Source organism: Melospiza melodia, chromosome 12 (assembly GCF_035770615.1).
Source record: "Melospiza melodia melodia isolate bMelMel2 chromosome 12, bMelMel2.pri, whole genome shotgun sequence".
Classification (NCBI taxonomy): domain Eukaryota; kingdom Metazoa; phylum Chordata; class Aves; order Passeriformes; family Passerellidae; genus Melospiza; species Melospiza melodia.
In genome coordinates this window covers 25,925,064-25,948,400 of record NC_086205.1, presented here as the reverse complement: position 1 = coordinate 25,948,400, position 23,337 = coordinate 25,925,064, and the positions used below count along the sequence as shown (strand labels likewise).

Below are 23,337 nucleotides of genomic sequence, written 5' to 3'. Positions count from 1 at the left end.
AACATTGGCACTGAGTACTGTCCGTTGCAATATATAAAATAAAGTTGATGCACGTTTAAATATGTTTACTTTCCATTTCCCTGTTATTGCTTTACCTTTGTTGCAGGATCATAGGAGAGATCAGGGATATAATTCTGCACAGCATTGTTCTGAGTCACATTAACTGATGCTATTTCCTGGGACAATCCCAATATCTTGATTTCCTCAAATTTCAGGTTGTTTGGATCAACATAATTGCTGTGTGTAGCAGTCATTTGCAGAACATTCTGAAAAGTAATTACAGTGGTCATATTCTTCTTTTAAAAATCTCCTGATTTAACTTTTTTTTTTCTATGAATATTTTCACATTGTAGCATAAATAAACCAATATCTTTTTCCAAACATATTAATAATTGCTCTGCTTGTTGTTATCACAATAAAGCTTTTATACCGTGTATGAACCAATCTTCAGAATTGTGTTTCAGCTTTTTTTCCTTGCTTGGGAAGTAAAGAAAGGCTGGGGTGGGTCTGTGACAGGGCAGGTGAACTCCAGACTCGCTGGGTTCCAACATTCAAAGGTTCTCGCTTCTCTTGATATAAAAATACCACTAATATATTAAAAATTCCACTAATATATAAAAAATACCACTAATATATAAAAAATACCACTTGCTATTCCGTGCCATTAGTTATTTTTCAGATGGAGAGTGCAAGCAGAGGAAACGCACCATGGCTGTGACACGTGTGTGGAACTTCCCCATTGCCCTCCCTGGGAACCCTGAGGTTAATTGTTAATTCAAATGTCATCACAGGCAGGCCGTGAATTGGCTGCTGGAGTTTCAAACTCCAACAGCAACAATCGTTTGTCTTATCTACAAACGATTCTTTGATTAGTTATGATTTAAAACATTGCTAATTTATGTGCTTCACTCATGTTCCTCTGCATTCTCTCATGTAGTTTATGTTCTTCCATCATGGCAAAGGAATGAATACCTTTAGCCAAGATTAATGTTATTATTATAATTACCATTGTACAGATAATATGTTACATAATTATTACATAATATGCTGTTGGCAATCCTTGTTTGGTGATAGCTACTATCAATATTAGATAGAAACACTATCGGGACTCCACCCTGACGTCCATGAACCCTGCAAAGGCACTTTCAGCTTAAAATAGCACAATAAAACTTAATCCCAATGTAGTTTCTGAGGGTTCAGGCAAGGTGTGGGTCTCCCTCACTCTTTGGAGACATTCAGCTGTATTTTCACAGAATAAAAATATATATTTTTTACAGTGCCACTATTTTGAGGATCACAAACACACCATGCTTGTCCTTTTTGACACTGCTTTAAATGCCTCTTGTGCTTTAGAGTTCTCTTGTTCAGTGAATATTGCTGCTGAGTTTATTACATGGAAGGAAATAGGAGTTATTTAGATATTTCTATTAAATAGGAGAAAAAAACACCACAGATTTCATCCCAGTTAAAAGGGAGTATTTTGAACATGATTCCTCTTGGCTTTGGCAAATGTTTTGTTTTCCAGCAAATCTTACAGGAGGATAAAGAGAGAAAATAATGCTCTTAAAAGATCCTGGATAAAAATCAGAAATTAAAATCAAATACTTACGTTGGAAACTTTAAACTCATAGTAAATGTAGGCCTTATTGTCAATTGTGCCTAAAAGGTAAAGAAATAAGTTACAGTTGGAGTGCAGAAAAGAATGAAATTAAAGCAGGGCTGTGCCACTGCTAGAGACCAATAAACTTAATTATTAGGACTGCATTCAAAGCTGCACTAAGCAACTCAAATATTTGCTAATGTTTCTTTGAGGAACTGAAATGGCCCTTTTTCCTTTGGCCAGCCTCCCAGGAGGCCTAATTGTTTCCACAAAAATTCATTGAAAGCAGCTCTTCTAAAATGTAGTGGTTTTTTTTTTATTGTACCGTTATTTCTTCTTCTTAGTTTGTCTTAAATACAAAATTTTTGATCAAAACTAATCCTTTAATGTGATCTAAGTAAGGGTTCTTCACACAAAGATAATGGTGATGATGATGATAATAATGATAAATGCCATGGAACCATAAGAGAGGAAATAACACATGACCAGGAAAAAGAAATACAAAATGTGATCAAAGCCACTGTGCTGGGCAGCGGCAGGGAGGGCAGCGATGGCTTTGGAGCACGTGGAGCTGTGGCCCCCAGGCACAGCAGCCACCCCAGGCCTGCTGGATTTATGGCAGCAATGATCAGCTGAATCACTGCTCTGTTTCTGAAAAGCAGCCCCAGCTTTCACTGAATTCCAAAAAGCAGAGGCCTGGGAGCTTTCCTGGGAGATGCTGTTGGCACAGGCCACAAGGAAGAGGAGATGTGCAAGTGGAATGTATAAAGTTTTCCAATATTGATGTTCAGACACCTCCCTGGATAGGCAGTGGTTTGCCTAAATCCCATAGGAAAACCCCATCCTGTCACCTCCTGACAATCTAAAGATTTCTCCTGAAAACCAGAGGTTTGACCTTAGAGTAGAGATTTCTGGTTTTTTTTTTCTTTACTTCTGCAGAATTAAGTCGTGACTTCAATCTTACATTAATAACAGTCACAGTTTTCTGCTTCAAAGTGATGAAAACCATTTGATTTATGAGCAAGTAGCAGCAGTGTGTTACAATATCTTCTCTTCCAGCAGGAACACTGAGATTTGAGCACATTAGATCTTTGTTAACCGTATTTATTTCACTGTTGGTGGCTGCTCACCTGTGGATTCTCCATCATCCCAGAACAAATCCCCAGAAGCTTCATTGTTGATATCCAGGGCAATTATGAGTCCCATTGGATTCTTGCGGCTGTGGAAAGAGATTTATGTGTCCAACAAACATCTGAACATTCTTGGTGCATTCTGCATGTTCATGCAAGAGTGAAACACCCAACAGGTCAGAAATCCTTGGAGAATTGCCTTAATTAAGTTTAATCCTTGGTTTCCTTTCATTTTCATGCAAATGGATTAAAATACTCGGTGAATTTTAAAATTTCTATGCAAATAATTCATTACTAAAGGTGTGGAAGTGAGGTTTGGATCACAGCTATTCCCACATTTCAAGGTGAAAATCCTAAATACAATGGGCTGCTGTTATTTGTAGCCTAGAAGCCCTCAGCCCCATTATGGGGGAAAATAAATGTTAAAAGTGTTCTGTTTGGGATCCTACCTTGCCTCTGTGGTGGTGTTTGGTTTCTGAGTAGGGAAAATGTATCCTCCTCTCAGGTGCAGCCCCATTTTTTCTTCTGGGGTTGGTAAATCGTGCCACACTTTCTTCAGTTGCAGTGGTTCACCCTGATGGACAGAGATTGAGAAGAGAGCAGGAATTTTGCATTATCCACTGCTGGGAATGTTTTCTTAAATCCCGAGTTTCATCAAATTGTTCCTTATAAAAAAAGGCTTAAGTTATGTAAATACCTATGGGCTAATGGGCACATAAAATAATATAATTGCATATCACTCTGATTTAATGTCATAATCCAAGCCCTTTCTTGAGGTGTCAGTTCTTGTGCTTGTCCCACCGCCCTTCATCCTTTGTCTTCCAGATAACCCCAAAGTCCTTCCTTCAGGTCTGTGTCCCCAAAGCAGGGCTGACAATCCTATTTCATCACAATCCCATTTAGAAAATGATGTAATATCCCATAATATCCCTGCACTCCCTTACCGTGTCGTAGTCGTACCACTCTGCCTCAGGAAAGTACACACGAGTGGACTCCACACCCTAAAAGTGAATAAAGAAACAAGGTGCATATTTCAACTTAATCAGATAAACTCAATTTTCCCATAAAGCCGAAGTTCAGCGTGAGAGCAAAATCACTGCAATTGCTACACTTTGCTGTTTCCTGGTGTTTAGGATGGTCCAGACAGGGGGAAGGGCAATCCAAGCAGATTTCTGAAAAGCTGCTGGGGTGTGACTGAACTGCTGCTCTGCAAAGTCACCCAAAGCCACAATGCTTCAAACCCAGTGAACCAGATCCTATCCACAGGTATCTCTCTATCTTCTTTATTTCCATTTATTTTGGGGCTGGCACCTTCCACATTCTCGCCTTCCCTTTCTGTCTTTAACAAATATTTCATGTTTCTCCGTGGCAAATGTGTTGCTGGCAGGAGAAATCATTATTTACAAGATTCTGCCACAGAATAAGCCACAACCTTTTTGTTTTCTTGTTGTGCCACAGAGAAGCTGAAATGCAGCAAGAGGAGCTGACTCCAAAGGAAATTCAGATGTGAATTCCAAAGGAAATTCAGAGATGATGTGAAGATGAGGTAAAGCAGAACATCAGACCAGAAATCCCAGGCTCCATAGAAGACTGGAAAACAGGAGCAGGATTTACCTGCAGGATTTTCTGTTTCAGCAGGGATAAAAATGTGCTCTGGGCTCTCTCACTGGGAGCAATAATGAAGGAGAGAGAGCTGGTGACCCAACATGGCCCGTGGCCACCAGACAGATCCCAAACCAGCCAAACCTACCGGCTCAAGAACAGGGGAAATCAGCAGCCCAGCGCCCCACAGGAACTGCCTGTCGATGTCCCAGGTTATTTCATCAGAGTAGAACCTGAATAAAAGTGAAGGACAGAGCAGAGATTGAGTTTTTTTGTGATTTATATCAGCAGCAACCCCAAGGTTTCTGGGTACTGATTGTTCCCAGTCATGACTAAAGGATGCCATATAAAAATCACCTCCTGATTAGGCCAAGATGGGGTTTCACTGATTGGGAAGTCACCCACGGATACCCCAATGTGCATTTTCACAGGGTAGAGGTTTAGAAAGTCCGCTAGCAGTATGAAATGAGTCAGATTTCCCTGCTGATATAAACTGCCAGACTCACTCGTGGAGCAGGGGCCTGGTGACCGTGTCCCCCCGGGTGTGAGCTTTGTAGAGCAGCGTGTACAGGTAGGGCAGCAGAGTGTAGCGGATGTTCAGGTAGTGCTTGGAGCTGCTCACCAGCGAGGAGTTGGAGCCAAACACAGCTGGATCTTGATGCTGCAAACAAATATCCACTGGTTTTATTGCCAGGTTTTCAGAAACACTTTGCCAAAGTTGTGAAAAGCTGTTTCAGAGGGGCTGGGGCGTGACCGTGGTCACAAGGGTGTTCAGGAGAGAAGAGAATGTTGACTTCATGATCAGAAGGTTTGATTTATTATTTTATGATATATATATATTACCTTATAACTATACTAAAAAGAAATAGAAAAGACTTCTTCAGAAGCTAGCTAAGCTAAGAATAGAATAGAAAGAATGATAACAAAGATCTGTGTCTCGGCAGAGAGCAAGAGCAGCTCTGCCATGAGTAGTCATTAAATCTAAACATCTACAAGAGATTAATCACAGATCTACCCATTGCATCCCACAGCAGCAGATAACCATTGTTTACATTTGTTGCTGAAACTTTTCAGCTCCAGCAGGAAAGATCCTCAGAAAGGATTTTTAGGAAAAGATGTCTGCGACACTGGGGTTCCGTGGGGCAGCTCTGCACTGGTGCTGTGACCAGGTGTCCTGTCCCTCCTCGTCCATCAGGGTTATTCCAGGATTCATCCTGGCACTCATGTTCATGCCAAGGAGCTCCCAGGGCTCAGCCTGGTGGCTCACACAGACCTCAATGTTCCTTAGTGGTTTGAGCAACAAATATTCATAAAACTGTTGCCAAACAGCTGCATTCTCAATTAACCCTTATGGAACCCAGCCTCTCCCATCTATAATTTCCATAAAGACAGCTTAAGGTTCTGTTTTCAAGCTGGTCATTGAGAGTGAGGACTAGAAGTGGTATTAAAGGAAATGTGGTTGCGCAACACAAAGCAGTTTTGAACAGAAAGCACAACTTACTATGACGAGTTCACCATTGTGGTTCCTGGAAAATGGGTAAAATGCTCCCAGTTGCATCCATCGTCTGCAAAGCTCTTCTGTGGTGTCTTCAAAGAAACCACAAATATCTGCTCCAACCTTAAAAAAAAATTTAAAAAATCAGAATGTGTTGTATGTACAGTGCACCTCAAAAGGTACAACGTATTTGTAACCTTCCTCTCCCAAATCCAGCTATGCCAAAAATTAAAAAAAAAAAAACTGACTATCACTCACTAACACTGCCCATCATCCTGCTTCTTCCAAATTTTACCTTCGTGTTTGGTGATCATATGCATGGGAAAAAAAGCTTCAAAGCCAAATTTAAATCACAAAAAGGATTCTGGTTATTTCCCTTCTAAGTGGATGTCTCTAATTTGAAATTATAAGAAAACCAGGAATTGTTTCACATCCCCCACCGGTGTTAAAAATTGCTAAAATAAGAGGTAGATTGGGATATAGAAGATAATAAGTTTGTCATCCAGTTTTATGTCACTACAGCCACAAAAATCAAACAGGGTAAATCAAAAATCGATGATTGAAAAGAAATGTTCAAAGGAGATTCCTAAAAAAGGGTTGATTTTGAGGTGCCAGCGTAAGCGGTTTTTTTCAAGAGTGCTTGGTTCGGTAATCTGTTCTCTGATTTGAAAGGATGGCAGGAACTGGTGTCCTACATAGGGAATTCCAAAGAGGTTGAACTCCAGCATTCCAGGGATCGACCATCTCAGCTGGTCCCACGTGGCTGCATTGTCCCCCAGCCAGTGTCCCCCGAACTTCCCTGATCCTGCAAAAGTGGACCTCGAGATGAGGAAGCTTCTGTTTCCTGGGAACAACGTGTCGAGGGCCCTGGAAAGGAATGAGGCTTGAATCACACAGAGGGAAACACAGCTCAAATATCGAAAATTCTGAACAAGGCAGATCCACACCGATTCGCACTGATCGTTCATCCCAAGGGTGGGGGCCCCTTTGCAGGTGTGTTTTAACAAGGTTCAAGAGATTAATCTGAAATAATCTCTTTACACAGCTCTGGCAGCCAATTTGTGGCTTTTCCTACCAGTTCCAGGCTGTGGATTTTGCCTTGGCTAAATTGGCTCGGAGGTAACAGAGAATTTTCCAGGGATCTCGTTCCTTTAGCAGCCACATCTCGTGGTGCTTTGGAAAACACAGGTCAGGGACTGTTCTGAAACCCCCCTGCAGGATTTTAGCATGCATTCCTTACTTCCTAGTGGACAGGGTCATGGAATATCCATAAAGATTGTGGACATCATATTGCTTGCCCCAGCTCTGCACTGCATCCATGCAAAGTGTCTTGGCATACATGAGTCTGTCGAGGATCTCTTGAAGGAAGGAATACAAACAGCACTGGTAAGGTACATTTTTATTATTAATATTTCCAATATTTAATGCACGTTTATGGTATGCAAGCCCCCTTTTTCCCCTTTATTCTTTCACTCAGGCAGTTTAATTACTCCAAAACCAAAATGCTCCTCTTGGCTGTTGGTTTGGTCTGTGATATTTCCACTCCTGAGCTTTGCACCCATCCAGGGAAGTGGGAGCTGTGCTCTAAATTCCTGAATCACCATCTGACAGCACACTGGCAAAGGTTACTTAAATCTACTATTAATGCAAACTATGAACTCCATTTTAGTTCTGCAAATATCTGAAAAACCACTGACAGTGCAAAAGGATCATTGCGTTATCAGACATAATTAAGGCAATGACAATATCCAGTATTTATGTGATGAGATATAAGAGGCAGCTCTATAAACCACACCTGAATTATACAAATACAAGCACATAAATACTGTTTTCTGTCAATAGGAATGTCCGAACCCCATCCATAAGAACTACACTAAAATCATGTTGTAACCTTGAAGGCAATTAACATTTTATTTCGTATTTTATTATTCTGATTAAAGTAGGTGGACTTACTGGGAGTGTAAGGAGGGTAGTTTAACTTATTGTCTGCACAACCTGTTTTTGAGCCTGCAACAAAGCTGCACACTTCATTCATGTCCTGGAAAGGAAAGATGCAGGATGTAATAAAGTTGCCTTAAGTACATTTCCCTAAAAAAGTCTTCCACTCTATTCTGTCATCCTTTAAGGAACCACTAGTGGCTATTCTTCCATGTCTCCTTTCTGACTGCAAAAATGCCTTTCAATCCAATAAAAATTCAGTGTAATAAACATCTGCTATCACCTATATTTTAAAAATAAAAAAAAATTAAAATCTTGAATTACTCACAATCCATATTCCGTCATAGGGCACCATGTCATAGAACAGTTTGCACTCATTCACCCACCAGTCCGTGCACTCAGCGCTGGTGTAGTCTGGGAACACAGTCTCCCCTGGCCACACCTGGAATAGTCAAAGGAAAACAATTAATAAAACCTCAAATGAGATTAAAAAACCCTGTCATAAGATCACAGACCTGCTCAGGTTGGATGGGAGGTTGAAGAGCACAAAGAGTATGAATTTCTTAACTTTGAATTTGTCAATTGCTTTTCTTGTGAGTCAACAATACACAGCTGAGAAAATTCTCTATGGAAGTTAAGTTTATAAATTAAAAGGATAATGTGGGATCTGACTCTTCAATTGCTACTGGAAATAAATAGGAGCTGGTTGATGAAATGTCCCTTGAGCCTTCAAATTACCCTTTGATGTAAAAAAAATGTTAGTGTTAATTAAAAAAAAATAGGGTTAATGTGAGCAAATTAGCAATTTTAATTGTTATTTTAGTTCTATTTTTCTTTAAAAAACTAAAATTTAAAAAAATAATTTTGATGTAGAATCAGTGAAAAATACCTTTTAAATGTAAACAATTGGGAAAAAAAGCTAAGAAAGGTTGAGAACTATCATAGCCTACCAGAGAACCTTACAAACTTTGCTCTCACTGAGAGACAAATCCCCTGAGCTAAAGTAAACCACAACAGTGACAACAGCTGAAATTCAAGTGTGTAAAAGCACAATTACCTCCCCAACCAGCACTTTTCCATCTGAGTGATTGACCCAGACATTTCTCTCCGATCCCCTGACGTAGCTTCCATAGGGACTTCCATCAATCATTTTTTGGGTGCTAATAGCAGGATCCTAAAGAAATTAGAAAACCACAAAGAGAAGAAGAAATCAGGATATTCCATCCATTATTACTGGCTGTAAACGAAGTAATTGCATAGAGTAAGTAAAGAATAATAATAATAATAATAAAAATAACTGTAATGGAAGTGTTCACAAGGGAAAAAAGGAGTAAATAAGTGCTTACCAATATGATGACATATTTTTGTCCATGGGCATGCAAATAAGATGCAAATTGAGGGAGGTCTTTGAATTTCTCTTTGTCATAAGTAAAATCTTTCCTCTCCTCCATGTAATCAATATCAATGATTTGGATATCCTGAAAGAGAAGGGAGTTCAGCTTTTCCATGGGAGGTGATAGGTAAGGATTTTTATTATTTTTCTTCCCAAATATTAGCTGAATATTAGGCTATTTTTATTCTAATGAAGACACGAGGTTCACGTCCCCTAAAGTCTAATTTTAAAAGTTAATTGTACTTTGCCTTTGACTGTCAATTAAGAATAATATATGGTTCCATAACTATCCACAGGAAAATACAAAATGTTTCAAGAGAAAAAACTGGATAGAGTTGGAAAGAATAAAAGAAAAATTATTACAAGAAAGTGTTTGAATAAATCTAACTGCAGTTAGATGGGATGAGACAATTCAATGCTCCACCCCTCATCCAGCGTTCTGATAGTGGGTCTAACATCAAAATGCACAAAAACCTTTGGCACCACAGGTTTCCTAAGCCAAGCTCATGGAAGACGAGCCGGCTGTGGGATCCCAGAGCGCTCCCCAGCCCCATACTCACGTGGGGCAGTCCCACAGCTCTGTTCCTCTCCACGACCTCCTTCACCTCGTCCAGGGACGCGTACCCATAGCGGCAGAGCTGGAATCCCAGGTTCCAGTAGGCAGGCAGGGCTGGCAGTCCCACAAGCTGGGAGGGGAAAACACAAACCCCACGTGCTGCTGGACACCCCGGGTCACCCCATTCCCCTTCCCTGCTCCCAGTGATGCCTCAGGATTTGAGCTTTTCTATTTCCATCTCTCTGTAACCCTGCAGCTCTTTAGTGTGTAACTCTGAGCTCCACACCCAGTGCCAGCTGCTGCTGTCCCATTTGGGGCAGACACAACAATTCCTCTCCAGGCCTGGCAATCAAGGACACCTCACTGCCTCAGGGCCCAGAGATGGAAACAAAAGTGAGCTGGGGCAGCAAACTGGGGCTCAATGCCTTCATTACCTGGAGCTGGAATTGGAGGATGAACTCCCAAAGTGCAAATGGCCCAAAGTTATAAAAGTGTGAAAGCCGTGAGCCGTGGGGCAGTTTGGGTGTAGGCCCTGGGGGGCTTGGGCTGCCCTGGATGTACCTGAAGGGCTTCAATCAACAGAACTGCTTTTTATTGCCTTCACTCTGTCTGCCCTCTGGTTTTAGGGAGCCCTGGTAAGGCATCACCACATTTCCCAAATTTACTCCAATAGCCCACTCCTAAACACAATATTTTTCCCCTATTTTTTATTTATTTTAATAAATACCAGTATTTTGGGACAACGCCCATTCTTTAAGGTGTCACTAGAATCATGGATGAGCTCAAGAAGTGCAAAAGACACTCAGTGATATCTTGTGATCATAAGATCCAGACATTGTGTAAACACACTCTCTATCCCATAATATTGCCATATGAACAGGAATTTGTCCTCATGACAAGACCAAGGAAACATAAATTATTCTAGAGACCATCTCCATCCCTAAAGGCCACGGTGTAAATTACAGATTTATGAACTTTGGAGCTCTTGGGCCTTGAGCATGGTGTCCTCTCCAGCCCCCAGAGCAAAAGAATATGATAAAATAAATCCCAAGCAATTTGAAAAACACTGCCCAATGCATAATCTGTAGGTAAAGGTACCTGCAGGTACTCCTGGACTACTTGCTCTGGAGTGTTCCCCACGAAGATGTAGAAATCCAGGATGCCTCCAATGGTTCTGTAGGTCACGGCTGGAGCAGGCTGCACCACAAACTCTGCCAGGCAAGAGGGCACAAAAACAGTTCTGAAGGACAGGAAATGCTAAAGTAACTTTTCTAATTGATGATTAGAGAATTTACTGAAGTAAAAACCACAGAATGCCTATAGAACCCTAAACCATTCATTGAACCTGCAAAGAAGGGGAAATCAGACAACTCTTTATGTGTCCCTATTTCCATTCCTTTACATCCTCCAGAGAAGAGCATCAGAAGAAATCCAATGGTTCAACCTTTTATCTTGAATTTTTAGTACAGCTTTCCAGCCCAAAGATGTGCAGAGTTCAGTACACATAAATACAAATACACTTATCTGAAGGGATTAAAGGACATTTACTTCCAAGTGTTGTTCACTCCAAATTTAGTCTCTTATTCCAGTGCAGACCTGTACAGCCTTTGGATAAATTCCTGACCCTCAGATTTCCATCAAAATCCTCCAGTTAACTGGGAGCTACTCACTGCTTGTGTTTGAAATATTATTAGACACAGGGTAATGACTGCCCTCAGATATTGGAGGTGTTTTTAAGAAGGGACACTTACATCAGCTCAGTTTTATTGCAATAATTTCAAAAGAAACTCAACTGCACTGCTCAGAGCCCCAGAGAAAGGTTTCTTACCCATGGCATTGCTGTTCATCAGGAAAACACCAAAGGAGGCTCCAGTGTTGTCTTCCAAACACAGGAAGAAAGTATGGGCTCCATACAAGTTATCCACTGTCTAAAATAGAGGGAACAGACAAGGTGATCAACATCTAATAACAGGATCTGCTGCGGAATATTCCAAAATATGTCACAGGTAGAACTCAAAATGTCTCAAAATGGAGCAAACAGCAGAAATTTAAACACTGAAACATTCCTGTTTTATATGTTCTTGTTTTCCTGGTGTTATTCTCCTTTATTTTCCATTAAAACAAGAATTTACCCAATAAATAGACAACAGATCTGATGGATCTCCAGGAAAGCTGGCAGATATTGCAGCTCTATTTCTGGGGAATAAATGTGCTCATCAAGAACTTGAGAAGTGCTTCCCTTTCACCACAGATTACGTTTTACATCCAATCTATATTTCTATTCATCCTACAAGGCAATAATTTTGATGCCTAATCTATGGAAATAGGAGCGTGCCTCGCTGCTTTTTCATTTCCTTTCTAATTGTTTTTTTATTTCTGCTGTTATTATTAGCAACATAACCCCTGAGAGATGCTAACAGTTGTTGCAGTAGTTGTGTATTTTCTCCTGAAAAAGCAAATTCAGTTCAAATGAACAAGAAACAGAGCCTGAGCAATTTGAAACTAGCCCAACTTGGTGCTGTTCAGTGTCATTTTAGCTTAATGAGTCTGCACTCAGTGGAGCCATTCAGTCAAGAACTATCTTCAATCCAGAGCAAAGAGTGAGGAGGAACCTCAAGGCAATGGGTACAAATTCCAGATTATTAATTAACTACATGCAGCCCTCTCACCCTCAGGTTTCAGTCCATTTATCTCCCGTTGCAGGAGAACAAAAGTTCTCTCTCAAAGCAGGGAGTTGCTTTATGAAGCTGAGGCAATGGTGAAAATAATCTTACAATTACCACAAAATGGGCGTCACCAAAATTGCTTCATAAAGGGAGAGCCAGAAAATGATAACAACAAATAACAGCTGACAGACATATTTTACCTTGGAAAGAAGCAGCTGTTAAGGAGAATTTTTCCATAATTTGAGCTCCAAGGATGTTGCTGAGGCAGCCTGTCCAGCGGAACTGAACCCTGCCCTCAGCAAAGCCTGTTGTTATTTACTACTATGTTATTTATTCTGATTATCAGTAGAAGCTGAAGACTCATCTATTAAGGTTTATCCACTGGTTTTCCACTGCACAGCAACATAAAAACCAGGGAACACCCATCACTACCATGGAGCTGTTAGCAACAACACCGTGCCTGAAAAGTCTTCATGGAAAACTCCGCAGGCAGAAGTGCTTCCGTGGGCTGAATTTACTACTACTGAGTTATATTTGAATGTAAATTATGTTAGAACAAGAAACAGAAGGAGAGCAAGCTCGTGACCCAGGTCTGTAAAAGTGTAAATATCTCCTCTTTTGACCTGAACTTGTTCCTGTTTTCAAATAACACTAAACTAATAAAATGAAACATTTGTGCCAAATGTTTAGGCAGATATGATGTCTATCAAAAACAATATCTTGGGCTGAATTAAATGGATGAACATCCTGACCTTGTCTCAAATTCAATCCTTCAAGACAGCACTGCTATGCAACCCCTCTGTTTTATGGCAGCAGCCTCTAGTAAATCCATAATAAATGCTGGAATTTTCACCAAAGAAGGATACTGATAAACTAACAAGGAAGTTTTATTTCTTGTGCCAATTCTATTGTTCCAGTAACTTCTGTCAAACCCAAGACTAACTGAATTCTTCTTTTTGTCCTTTCCTTCAGGTGTTTTCTTCTAAATCATAATAATCCATTGTCACAGACATCTTTTATGAAAAATCCTTTCCTTAGGATTTTTCCTCCTGAGAAGCTGAGAGGCCTCAGGAACAAAATGTAAGCAATGGTTATCTGCTGCTGTGGAATGCAACAGGTGCATCTGGGATTGGGCTCATGTGGTTGTTTCTAATTAATGGCCAACCACAGTCAGCTGGCTTGGACAGAGAGCTAAGACACAAACCTTTGTTATTCTTTCTTATTCTATTCTTAGCTAGCCTTGTGATGAAACCTTTTCTTCTATTCTTTTAGTATAGTTTTAATGTAATATATATCATAAAATAATAAATCAAGCCTTCTGAAACATGGAGTCAGATCCTCATCTCTTCCCTCATCCAAGAACCCCTGTGAGCACCCTCACAATCCATAACAATTTATTCTCATCCAAACACAGAACCAACTTCCGATCCGCAACAATTAATTTCACTCGGGTGGATTCACGAACGTGCTCCCAGCCAGGTTTGGGTGGCAGACCTGAAAAGGCTGAGGGGGAAGAAGCCCAGACTCACAGCAGCTGGGGGAGTGTCCCTGCTGAAGAGGGGCCAGGTTCTCCAGTTGACATCGTGCCGGTACTGCTTGTGCACGTGCTCCCCAATGCCGTAGATGTTGCTGCTGGGCAGCCTGATGGAGAGCTGCAGGAACTGGTCAGCGTACTGCAGGGGCCCGATGGTGGTGTCAAACCTGGTGGAAAAGTGCAAAAAAAAAAAAAAAAAATGAGGAAAAAAAGGAAGGGTTTTACCAAGGGTTGTTGCAAGGAATGTTTCTGGTCATTTCAGCTGGAGATGGGTGGCACAGTCAGGTCTCCACGCAGATCTTTCAGGTTTATCTTCCAGCTGCTGCTGGAATCAGGACTCTCTCTTGGGGCCTCAAGTGGAACAACTGCTGGTGGACAGTCACAGACTTTATCAAAATAATCAAGACTTTGGCAATGAATCTGGCAATGACATATTCTCCTTCTACAAAAAGGCCTCTCTGTTTAAGAGCTGGGGAAAATCAGTGCAAACGTCATGCAAAGAAATTTATCAAGGATTTATCTCTGCCCTTACCCTATGGTAGCAACAGCTTCCTTTGAGAGCCTCAAACTCAGAGCCCAACATTCATTTGTCTTTTTTTTTTTTTTAATATTTTTTCACATCATTTTTTCTTTAGACACCCAAATGCAAACACTTTGATGAAATTAAATGAAGGTTTAAGGAAATTTAGACAATATTCCAGAGAATTGTTTCAGTGTGGTCCCTCAGGTGTCTCATCCCCCTCCCTTTCCATGTTTAATCAGTCAGGCACTGCTGACTGCCAAGTCCATCTTCTGTGCCCTCTGTAATTGCAAATCAATCATGACAGAGGATTCCAGGCAAGAAAACAATACCAATAAGAGCAAAAAGCAACCCTCAATTAAGGAAACTCAAAGCCTTGCTAATCCAGGTGGCCCAGCCCTGTGACAGGTAATCATTCCTGGCTGATTTAATGAGCACCTTCATCTGGCACTTCCCTGCTCTCAGGGCACTTGGACACCTCTGGGTTGGTGGCTTTGGTTCCATTCATTTATTTTTAGAACATGAATGGGATGAGACAATCCAATGCTCAAGTTCATTCAATATTTTACACACAGCCTTACACAACCAGCTGTCCTTGGATAACACAGGTGTAAAGGGCAGCCTGATTTTGGTGGTTCAGGGCCTCAGCACCAGTGTAGTAAAGAAGATAAAAGGTAAAGGAAGGTTAAAAAATAGTTAAAAGGTAAAGAAGATAAAAGGAAATCAGGAATTTTCCCACATGGTTTGAAGAACTGGCAAAGAGTCCCACAGGCAATAAAAATTCCCCATATTGAGATTTCCCCTGCACTGGGGCAACGTGATCAGAGAGCCGCACTTGAAACCCTTCAGACAGAGCTTCCCACCTCAGACTTTGCCCCCAAATTCATCCCAAGAGTCGCTGAGGCATATCCAGCAGCCAAGAAGAGGGAAGAAGTCGAGTCTGTGTGCACGAGGACACCTCACAGGTGTGGCTCTCAGGGAGCCCCAGTGACAGCTGTGTCACCAAGGAAGGCCCACCAGGACTTACAGCACTTTGCCATTGCTGGCTCTGGTCACCACAAGGCCGAAGGGGTTCTGCTTCAGCTCCACGTTGTAGCTGGGGTTGGAGGCCCTGGATCCCTGGAAGGGCTTCACGTGCTCGTGAGGGACCTCGAACCTTTTAGCATTGGGGTCAGTGATCTGCACACATTGACACAACACAAGGGTTGGGCCTTGACAGAATTAATCCCCAATACAGACATTTTCCAGCATTATCCACAGTTCCGACTCAGGGTATTTCCACCCTTATCCCGGTCTCCCCCTCTGATTTCATTATTATCTACTTCCAAGTTTAATTACTCATTTTCAGCCATTTTCTTCAGCATATTTGTCTCTGTGTTTCCCTGGCTCACCAGGAACCCACCACAGGACAAAGTCTCCCCCAGAAGGTTCTCAACCCCACATCCGTGGCACAGAGCTTGAGCTCTCATGGAAAACACAAACCATTGGAAAAGCTAATATTGTCTGTCAAAATGATTGAGAGATGTGATTGGGCCATCAACAAAAAGTAAGCAAATACATTTGTCCCCCTAAATCTTCCTGTGATGAGGACAAATGGTGGATAATAGGAAAGCTGAGCTTTCCAGAGGGCTGGGTGATTTTTCATGCAGAATTCCCAGTGTGCAAGTCCCCGTTAGCCTGAGGCATTGCAACAGCAGGGAGGACAGCAAAAAAACTTCACTGGGAACCATGAGAGTGCTCCAGAGGCACCAATCCTACACTGCCTGCACAGGCAGCCCCACATCTGGCAGAGCAAACAGGCCGTGGGGCAGCAGAGGACAAAGCTGACCTTGAAGTGGAAGCGGTTGTCTGTCTGATACTCCGCCGTGAGCAGCACGGTCTGGATGTCATCCCCAAAGAGGGAAGGGGATGGCAGCCTGTCCAACGTGGCCTCAAACCCTTGGGAGACAAACAGGGGGGTATGTCAGAACCCAGGAAATTCCTCTGGCTGCCCTGGAGGGCTCCAGCCCCTGCCCGGGGGGCTCAGAGACCTTGGCACAGAGCCCCAGACCCCTGTGCCTTTGATTGAGCCCTTGGAAAAAACAACCACCAACCTTTATATGAAGAATTACAAGTCAAGAAAGTTTAAGTAGAATAATAGTTTGTCACGGGGTGAAAAATAGATTTTTGAGGGTTTTAGAATGGGGGCTCGGGGTCCCAAGAGGAAGAAATTTGGGCATGCCTTGTCCTTTTTCCTTCTTCTTGCTAGCCTCCATCTTCTGGGCAATGGTGGCACTTTTGGATTGGTTTAGAGTAGAAGCTCACTGTCTAACATAGGTGATGGGCATTGGGAAGTTATTGTAAATAGTGTACATGTAGTTTTTAGTATAGTAAATAAGTTATTGTAAATAGTGTAGATGTAGTTTTTAGCATAAAAAGATAACCCCAGTGTGCCTCAACCCCACCTGCCAGACAGACCCCGGCGGGTCAGGGAAAGAACGCAATAAATATGAAACAATAAACCACCTCGAGAACCAGAACAGAAGAATTGCGACTCCTCCTTTGACTGCTGGGCTGGGAAAAGAGGCTGGTGGGGATCTCAGAGTCGCTGTGACCAGCAGAAATGCCGAGATGGGGGAGCTGGGGCCCAGCCCAGAGCTCACCTGCCTGCGTGGACCTCTCGGAGCCGCGCACTTTGTAGCCGTGGTTGGGCGAGAAGTAGCACCAGGGCACGTTGGCGTCGTTCTGGGGGCTCCAGCAGCAGCCGCGGCGGGAGCAGGTGCTCTGAGCAAGGACAGTGGGGCACAGATCAGTGGGGTCACACAAACACGCCCACACCAAACCGGTTCAGTGCACATTTCACCCCAAACACCAGAAACCTTCAGGATTTCTGCGCTCGGGTCAAGCCCTGCTTTGAAAAACCCCATGGAGTGAACTCAGCGGTGGCACAAAAAACACTAGAAAGGTTTTTTATGGATTCAGAGAAAACTGGCTTGTTGGGGATGCAGTCTTTCTTAAGAACAAGACAAGATCTGCAGGTAAAATAAATATTTTAAAAGAATTATTGAATAATTTAAATATTGTAAAAGAATTATTCAATTATTGTTCAATAATTATTGAGTTATTATATTATTCAATAATATATTGTTATATTGTTGAATTATTATTCAATACTTAATGAATTATATTATTCTATTATTGAATCATATTAATTATAATATATATTTATTATAATATATTATAATATATATTATATATTATAATATATTATATAATATAATATCGAATTATTGATTATGTTCAATAATCTACATCTCTCTGCTGTGACAGATACAGCAGAGTCTGACCAAAAGTCACACACTGGAGAGGGGGTGAAATTTATCATGGGATTAACATGTAATAAACATCTAAAAATGCATAATTAAACATTGTGTATAATATCTACATTTTAATGTAATTTTCCAGTATCAGAAATAGTTAGACTGCTTCAGCATAGCCTCAAATCGAGATAAATATATTAAAAATAGATATGTATTTTTTCAAGCCACTGTCTCAGTGCAGTGGCACCATGCTTTACACACACATTCACTAGAAAGCTGGAATTCCTTTGCTCTGCTGTTAGAAATGAACTTGTTCATGTGCTCTGGGTGTGAGGTTTATGTTTGGAGATAAGACTGGGGCAATGAATCACAAAGTTTCCTCCCATTTTCTCTCCTCAAACCCCCATTCATTACTTAGGGCAAAGAACAGTGGCAAAACAACTTTCACTGAGGGCAAAGGGTGATTCCATCAGTGACCTCAGGTACCCTGCTCCAAAAGGTACCTTCCAAACCTCACTTTCACCTCTCCGCTACCAGGAGCTCTTTCCGCCTTCCTCTGAATGTGCAAAAATGCTTTTGGTGCTTGTAATAAATATATAAAATATTCTGCAGCTTGAAATAGGTGGACATGAGCCCAAACCTGCACTGCTGCTGTCCTTGCTTTGGGGTTGGAGAGCGCAGACTGCTCAGTGCAGGTTAAATTACTTTCAGAGGCTCTGGGCAGATAAAAGATAAGGCAGCTCCAGCCCAGCAATCAGGCAGGTGCTGCAGGAGCTCACAAAGCCACTGCCTTGGGAAGCCTCAGGGCATTTATTTGATATTGGTTTTACAGAGCACAGAAATCACTCAAAACCACCCAAAATAAACCCCAGATTCACAAAACAGGTGAATGTTTTTCCTCTCTGTCATAGAATCATCCCATCAGAAAACATTTGCTGTCATTTCCATCAGGTTCCAAGCCAAAATTAAGGGCTGGAGGAGAGCTGTAGGGACTCATTTTTCTCCTTTGACACACAGAGCCTTTGTAAGGCTGTGAAAAACCCAGGCTCACTTCCCACCTGCCCAGATGCCCGCTGAGAGCTCCCCATTTCCCATTTATAAACCAGGGTAAAGGAGAGGAAGCACACAGCTCTCCAAGACTGCAGAGATCTCAGGTTTGTCCCCTCACTTCATTTCCTTCATATATGGGGGAATATCCTAAATATAAGAACAGATTCACTACCTCCATCCTCTTCTCAGACCATCCCATGAAAAGCAGAATAAACTGATTTCCCTAAAACCTGGCACTTCAAGAATCCACATTCCCAGCTTCCTAAGCACCTTTTTCTCTCCCCAGCTATTTCTCCTGAATTCTCCTCAACTATTTTCAGCAGTTCCTTCACAATCCAGTGACATTTTTCCAGCTGGATCTTATCCTGGCAGATCCCTATTTCTGTGGCACGTTGAGCTTTATATCTGGGCAAGGAAGCGAACACAGGAGCTGTGCCTGGCACAGGGGAAGGAGCAGAGTTCACCAGAGACACTGGGGAGCCTGTTGTAAAAGCAATCATCTGCCATAAATAACGCTGTGATCCCAGGCTGGGGGCTGTAAAAGCAGCACAACAGACACCAGCACCCAAAGCTTCATTAGGAATTACCCTGGATACAAGGAAGCTGTGTGCACTGTGTGCACTGGGGTACAGCATGGGCTGAGCTCCAAGAGAGCCTGGCCACGTGCTGAGCTTCAATGTGCATCCACACAGGCCTCCTCCAGCAGGGCATTTTGGGGAGAAAAGCACAGAAACCAAGCCCAAAGCAACAATTCCCCCTTCCCTGAGCTTTCAGAGGTGTCAGCCTGGCCTCCTCCAGCTCTGCTCAGTGGGATTCTTGTTTTACTGCTGTGTTCTGCTTGTCTGAGCAGACCTCCAGGCAATTTTCCACAGCTGTGAATAGATCCTGAATATCTTCCTTCTTCCAGCAGCTCTATCTTCACCAACCACATGATCAAATAAAAAAAAAAAAATCTATTTCTTTTCTTTTGTTATTTTCTTCCTGCCTTCCTCTTCATTTCTTCTCTTCGCCTTCCTTTCTCCTCTCTCCTCTTCTCTCTGCCTTCCTTTCTCCTCTCTCCATCTCCTCTATTTCCTCCTTCTTTTCATTTTCTTCTCTTCGCCTTCCTTTCTCCTCTCTCCTCTTCTCTCTGCCTTCCTTTCTCCTCTCTCCATCTCCTCTATTTCCTCCTTCTTTTCATTTTCTTTCTTTCTTTCTTTCTCCTATTTACTTCTCATTTCTGCAATCCCACTCATTTTCTGGCGCCACCCTGGACATCCTCAGTGACCAAGGCACTCAAGGCAGACACCAACCCTTGCAGATCAGCTTAGCCAAGCCATTTTCCCCAGCTGCTGTTTACTCTGAAAACCACAAACACAAACCACTGCAGCAGAGTGATGCAGTTTCACAGATTCCTGCATTAGAGGAACCAAACCACAACCAGGGCAAAATGTGCCCAGGAGTGAATGGAATCACTGAGATGGGATACTGACTTTCCCCAGTGGACTAAACGTAATATTTATCTCTAACCCTGTCCAATCTGCTCTTCCTGCTCTTCACTAATACTCAGAAATAATTTATTTTACCTCTAAATTCCATATCAGGCACCCTCAGCGTTGCAATCTGCGTCTACTTTTCTGCTGGGAGCTGTGGTTTGATGGTTTTGAATTCTCTCCCAGCACCAGCCTTGCAGCTGCAAGCAGAGCAGAGCAGAGCAGCACTGCTGCCCTCCCTGCTCGTGGGGTGACCGGCTCAGAGGCAGGAATTACAGATTTAAATGATCTGCATGGCTTCTCCTGCAGGGCTCTGCCTCTTCCTGGGGCAGGGAAGGAGCCTGAAGAGGCAAGGACAGGCTGGGATTTGAACCTTTCCTAACCCATCCCCTGCGGGACTTCATTGAGCTACAAATCATAACAAAACCCATGGCAGGAGAGGCTTTAACAACAGCCAGCTCTGGAACTAGGTGGGGATTTTCTCCAGGTTCAAACAGCTGGGTAACAATTATTACAGCTCTGTGAATGACAGAAGTAACCCACATCACACTGGGGTTTTTTTCTCTCCTAAGCTGCCCCTCCCCAGATCAAAGATAGATACCAGGCATCCACCAGAAAACAAGAAAATTCATAATAAATATGAAAATAATAATTATAATAAATATTAACATTTATAATATAATAATAATAATAATAATAATAATAATAATAATAATAATAATAATAATAATAATAATAATAATATTTATAGTCTTTCAGGAGTAACTATTACAAAAACCTTCTCAATGTGAAAGCACTGAAAAAATAAAGGGCATCATAAAATCATGGAATGGTTTGGGTTGGAAGGGACCTCAAAGCTCCTCTCATTCCAATTCCTCCCATGGGCAGGGAACCTTCCACCATCCCAGGCTGCTCCAAGGCTCATCCAGCCTGAGATGATGCTTTTCATGGGAATTTGAACTCCAAGATTCTTAAGCCAAAAGGTGTTTTCCATACTCTGCTCTCTCAGACACCCCAACCTGGACAAGGTGAGAGATGAGAATTGGACTCCACGCTCCCAGAAAGCTGATTTATTATATTATGATGTATATTATATTAAAAGAAATGATCCAAAGTGGGTCTGAAAGGAAACTCTGACCACACCTTGTAAAATGGCACATCCCAGTGAAGGCCATCACTTCTGAATTATTGTAAATGCCACTTTTTGACCATCACACCAAATGAAACCATTCAGAAAAAGTTGTTAAAAACCAAAGGTGGCTCTTTTAACTGCTTGATTTCTGACCAATATTTTTGCCACCTCTGCCTAAACCAGAGAAATCAGACCTGCTGTCAACGGGCTGAAATCCTGCAAACACTGGGGAAATCACACATTTAAACAGGTTAAGGAAACACCTGAGCTAGTAGAGACAAATGACATTTCTATAAATAAGCAGGAGGTTTTATGGGATAAAAATCTCTTTTCTAGTATTTTCCAGAACGTTACCAACCTGTGTTGCAAGTTCATCTGGGATGCAGTCAATTCTCTGTGCTACTGGTGTATCCTGACATTGTGGGAAAAAGTCTGCCAGGGAAATAAAGGAATGGGTTAATACCAGGAAAATAAAGGAATGGGTTAATACCAGAAATAAAGGAATGGGTTAATACCAGGAAAATAAAGGAATGGGTTAATACCAGGAAATAGAGGAATGGGTTAATACCAGGAAATAAAGGAATGGGTTAATACCAGGGAAATAGAGGAATGGGTTAATACCAGGGAAATAGAGGAATGGGCTAATACCAGGAAATAAAGGAATTGGTTAATACCAAGAAAATAAAGGAATGGGTTAATACCAGGGAAATAAAGGAATGGGTTAATACCAGGGAAATAAAGGAATGGGTTAATACCAGGGAAATAAAGGAATGGGTTAATACCAGGAAATAGAGGAATGGGTTAATACCAGGGAAATAGAGGAATGGGTTAATACCAGGGAAATAGAGGAATGGGTTAATACCAGGAAATAGAGGAATGGGTTAACACCAGGAATAAAGGAATAGGTTAATACCAGGGAAATAAAGGAATGGGTTAATACCAGGAAAATAAAGGAATGGGTTAATACCAGGAAAATAGAGGAATGGGTTAATACCAGGGAAATAAAGGAATGGGTTAATACCAGGAAAATAGAGGAATGGGTTAATACCAGGGAAATAAAGGAATGGGTTAACACCAGGGAAATAAAGGAACGGGTTAATACCAGGGAAATAGAGGAATGGGTGAATACCAGGAATAAAGGAATGGGTTAATACCAGGGAAATAAAGGAATGGGTTAACACCAGCATCTCTAAACTGCAGGAATAACTCAGATCCTGCTTCTGCTGCCTGCTTCCCTAACAACAGCAGAAATCCAAATCACTATCAACCATGGCTTCTGTGATTCATTTTTACCTTTGAAAAACGGCACACAATTATTTCAGATGTGAAAACTTCACAATCTTTGAGCATAGAGGTAATTTTGATAATTTTATTTCATTAGTCCACTTTTCAGTGACTCCTGTCAATGTGCTCTGCTCCATTGAAAATATGTGCAAAAAAAAAAAAAAAAAACAAAAAAAAAAAGGGAAGAACTTTTCTCTTCTTAAATTGGGCTGTCCTGGTGCTCCTTCCTCTGAGCCAGATTTTTCCAGAGGAGCTGGAATTGGAGCATCAGGGAAAGGTTTGTGGGACTGAATTTTAGGTGGGCAGCTTTAGCTGATTAAAGGGAGCACTGAAAGTTATTTTATGTATTTGGGAACTGTTTGGAGCAAGGACTGTGAAGTGTCCTGGGCTGAGATGGACACACAGCCCCAAATTTGTCTCTTTGCACCAGCTGCACTTTTTGCTCAAAAAAACTCCTATTAATGACAGAGACAAGAAAAATAACATGCAGATATTAGTCTGGATGGGCAGTTTTACTAAAACACGGAGTTGTTTGCCTTGTATAAGCAATAATTTTTATTTTTCTGCCATTTTCACCTCCAAGGTTTTTACTTCAGTCCCTGTGTGTGAATGGAATTACACAGAATGGGACTGGAAGTAAAGCAGGTGCTCTGCATCACAGCCCTG

At 41.8% G+C, this 23,337-nt stretch overlaps 1 protein-coding gene across 3 annotated transcripts in view; it reads right to left on the bottom strand.

The window, feature by feature from the left end:
• The window catches only part of SI (sucrase-isomaltase), a 55,508-nt gene that overhangs the window by 20,921 nt on the left and 11,250 nt on the right, over positions 1-23,337 (bottom strand). The window contains exons 4-25 of one of the 3 annotated variants that reach the window (XM_063167391.1): positions 21,746-21,819; positions 17,077-17,197; positions 16,263-16,372; positions 15,462-15,613; positions 13,906-14,081; positions 11,543-11,638; positions 10,813-10,925; positions 9,719-9,844; positions 9,112-9,243; positions 8,823-8,939; positions 8,094-8,207; positions 7,781-7,865; positions 7,068-7,185; positions 6,523-6,694; positions 5,834-5,950; positions 4,839-4,993; positions 4,481-4,565; positions 3,675-3,731; positions 3,180-3,304; positions 2,731-2,819; positions 1,610-1,659; positions 96-266 (exon numbers count right to left, since the gene is read on the bottom strand). In XM_063167391.1, coding sequence (XP_063023461.1) covers positions 96-266; positions 1,610-1,659; positions 2,731-2,819; positions 3,180-3,304; positions 3,675-3,731; positions 4,481-4,565; positions 4,839-4,993; positions 5,834-5,950; positions 6,523-6,694; positions 7,068-7,185; positions 7,781-7,865; positions 8,094-8,207; positions 8,823-8,939; positions 9,112-9,243; positions 9,719-9,844; positions 10,813-10,925; positions 11,543-11,638; positions 13,906-14,081; positions 15,462-15,613; positions 16,263-16,372; positions 17,077-17,197; positions 21,746-21,819 — 2,555 coding nt within the window. Of the gene's footprint in view, positions 1-95; positions 267-1,609; positions 1,660-2,730; positions 2,820-3,179; positions 3,305-3,674; positions 3,732-4,480; positions 4,566-4,838; positions 4,994-5,833; positions 5,951-6,522; positions 6,695-7,067; positions 7,186-7,780; positions 7,866-8,093; positions 8,208-8,822; positions 8,940-9,111; positions 9,244-9,718; positions 9,845-10,812; positions 10,926-11,542; positions 11,643-11,846; positions 11,973-12,580; positions 12,664-13,905; positions 14,082-15,461; positions 15,614-16,262; positions 16,373-17,076; positions 17,198-21,745; positions 21,820-23,337 lie in introns of those variants that run through there. The other 2 variants (XM_063167389.1, XM_063167390.1) reach the window with 2 other exon arrangements.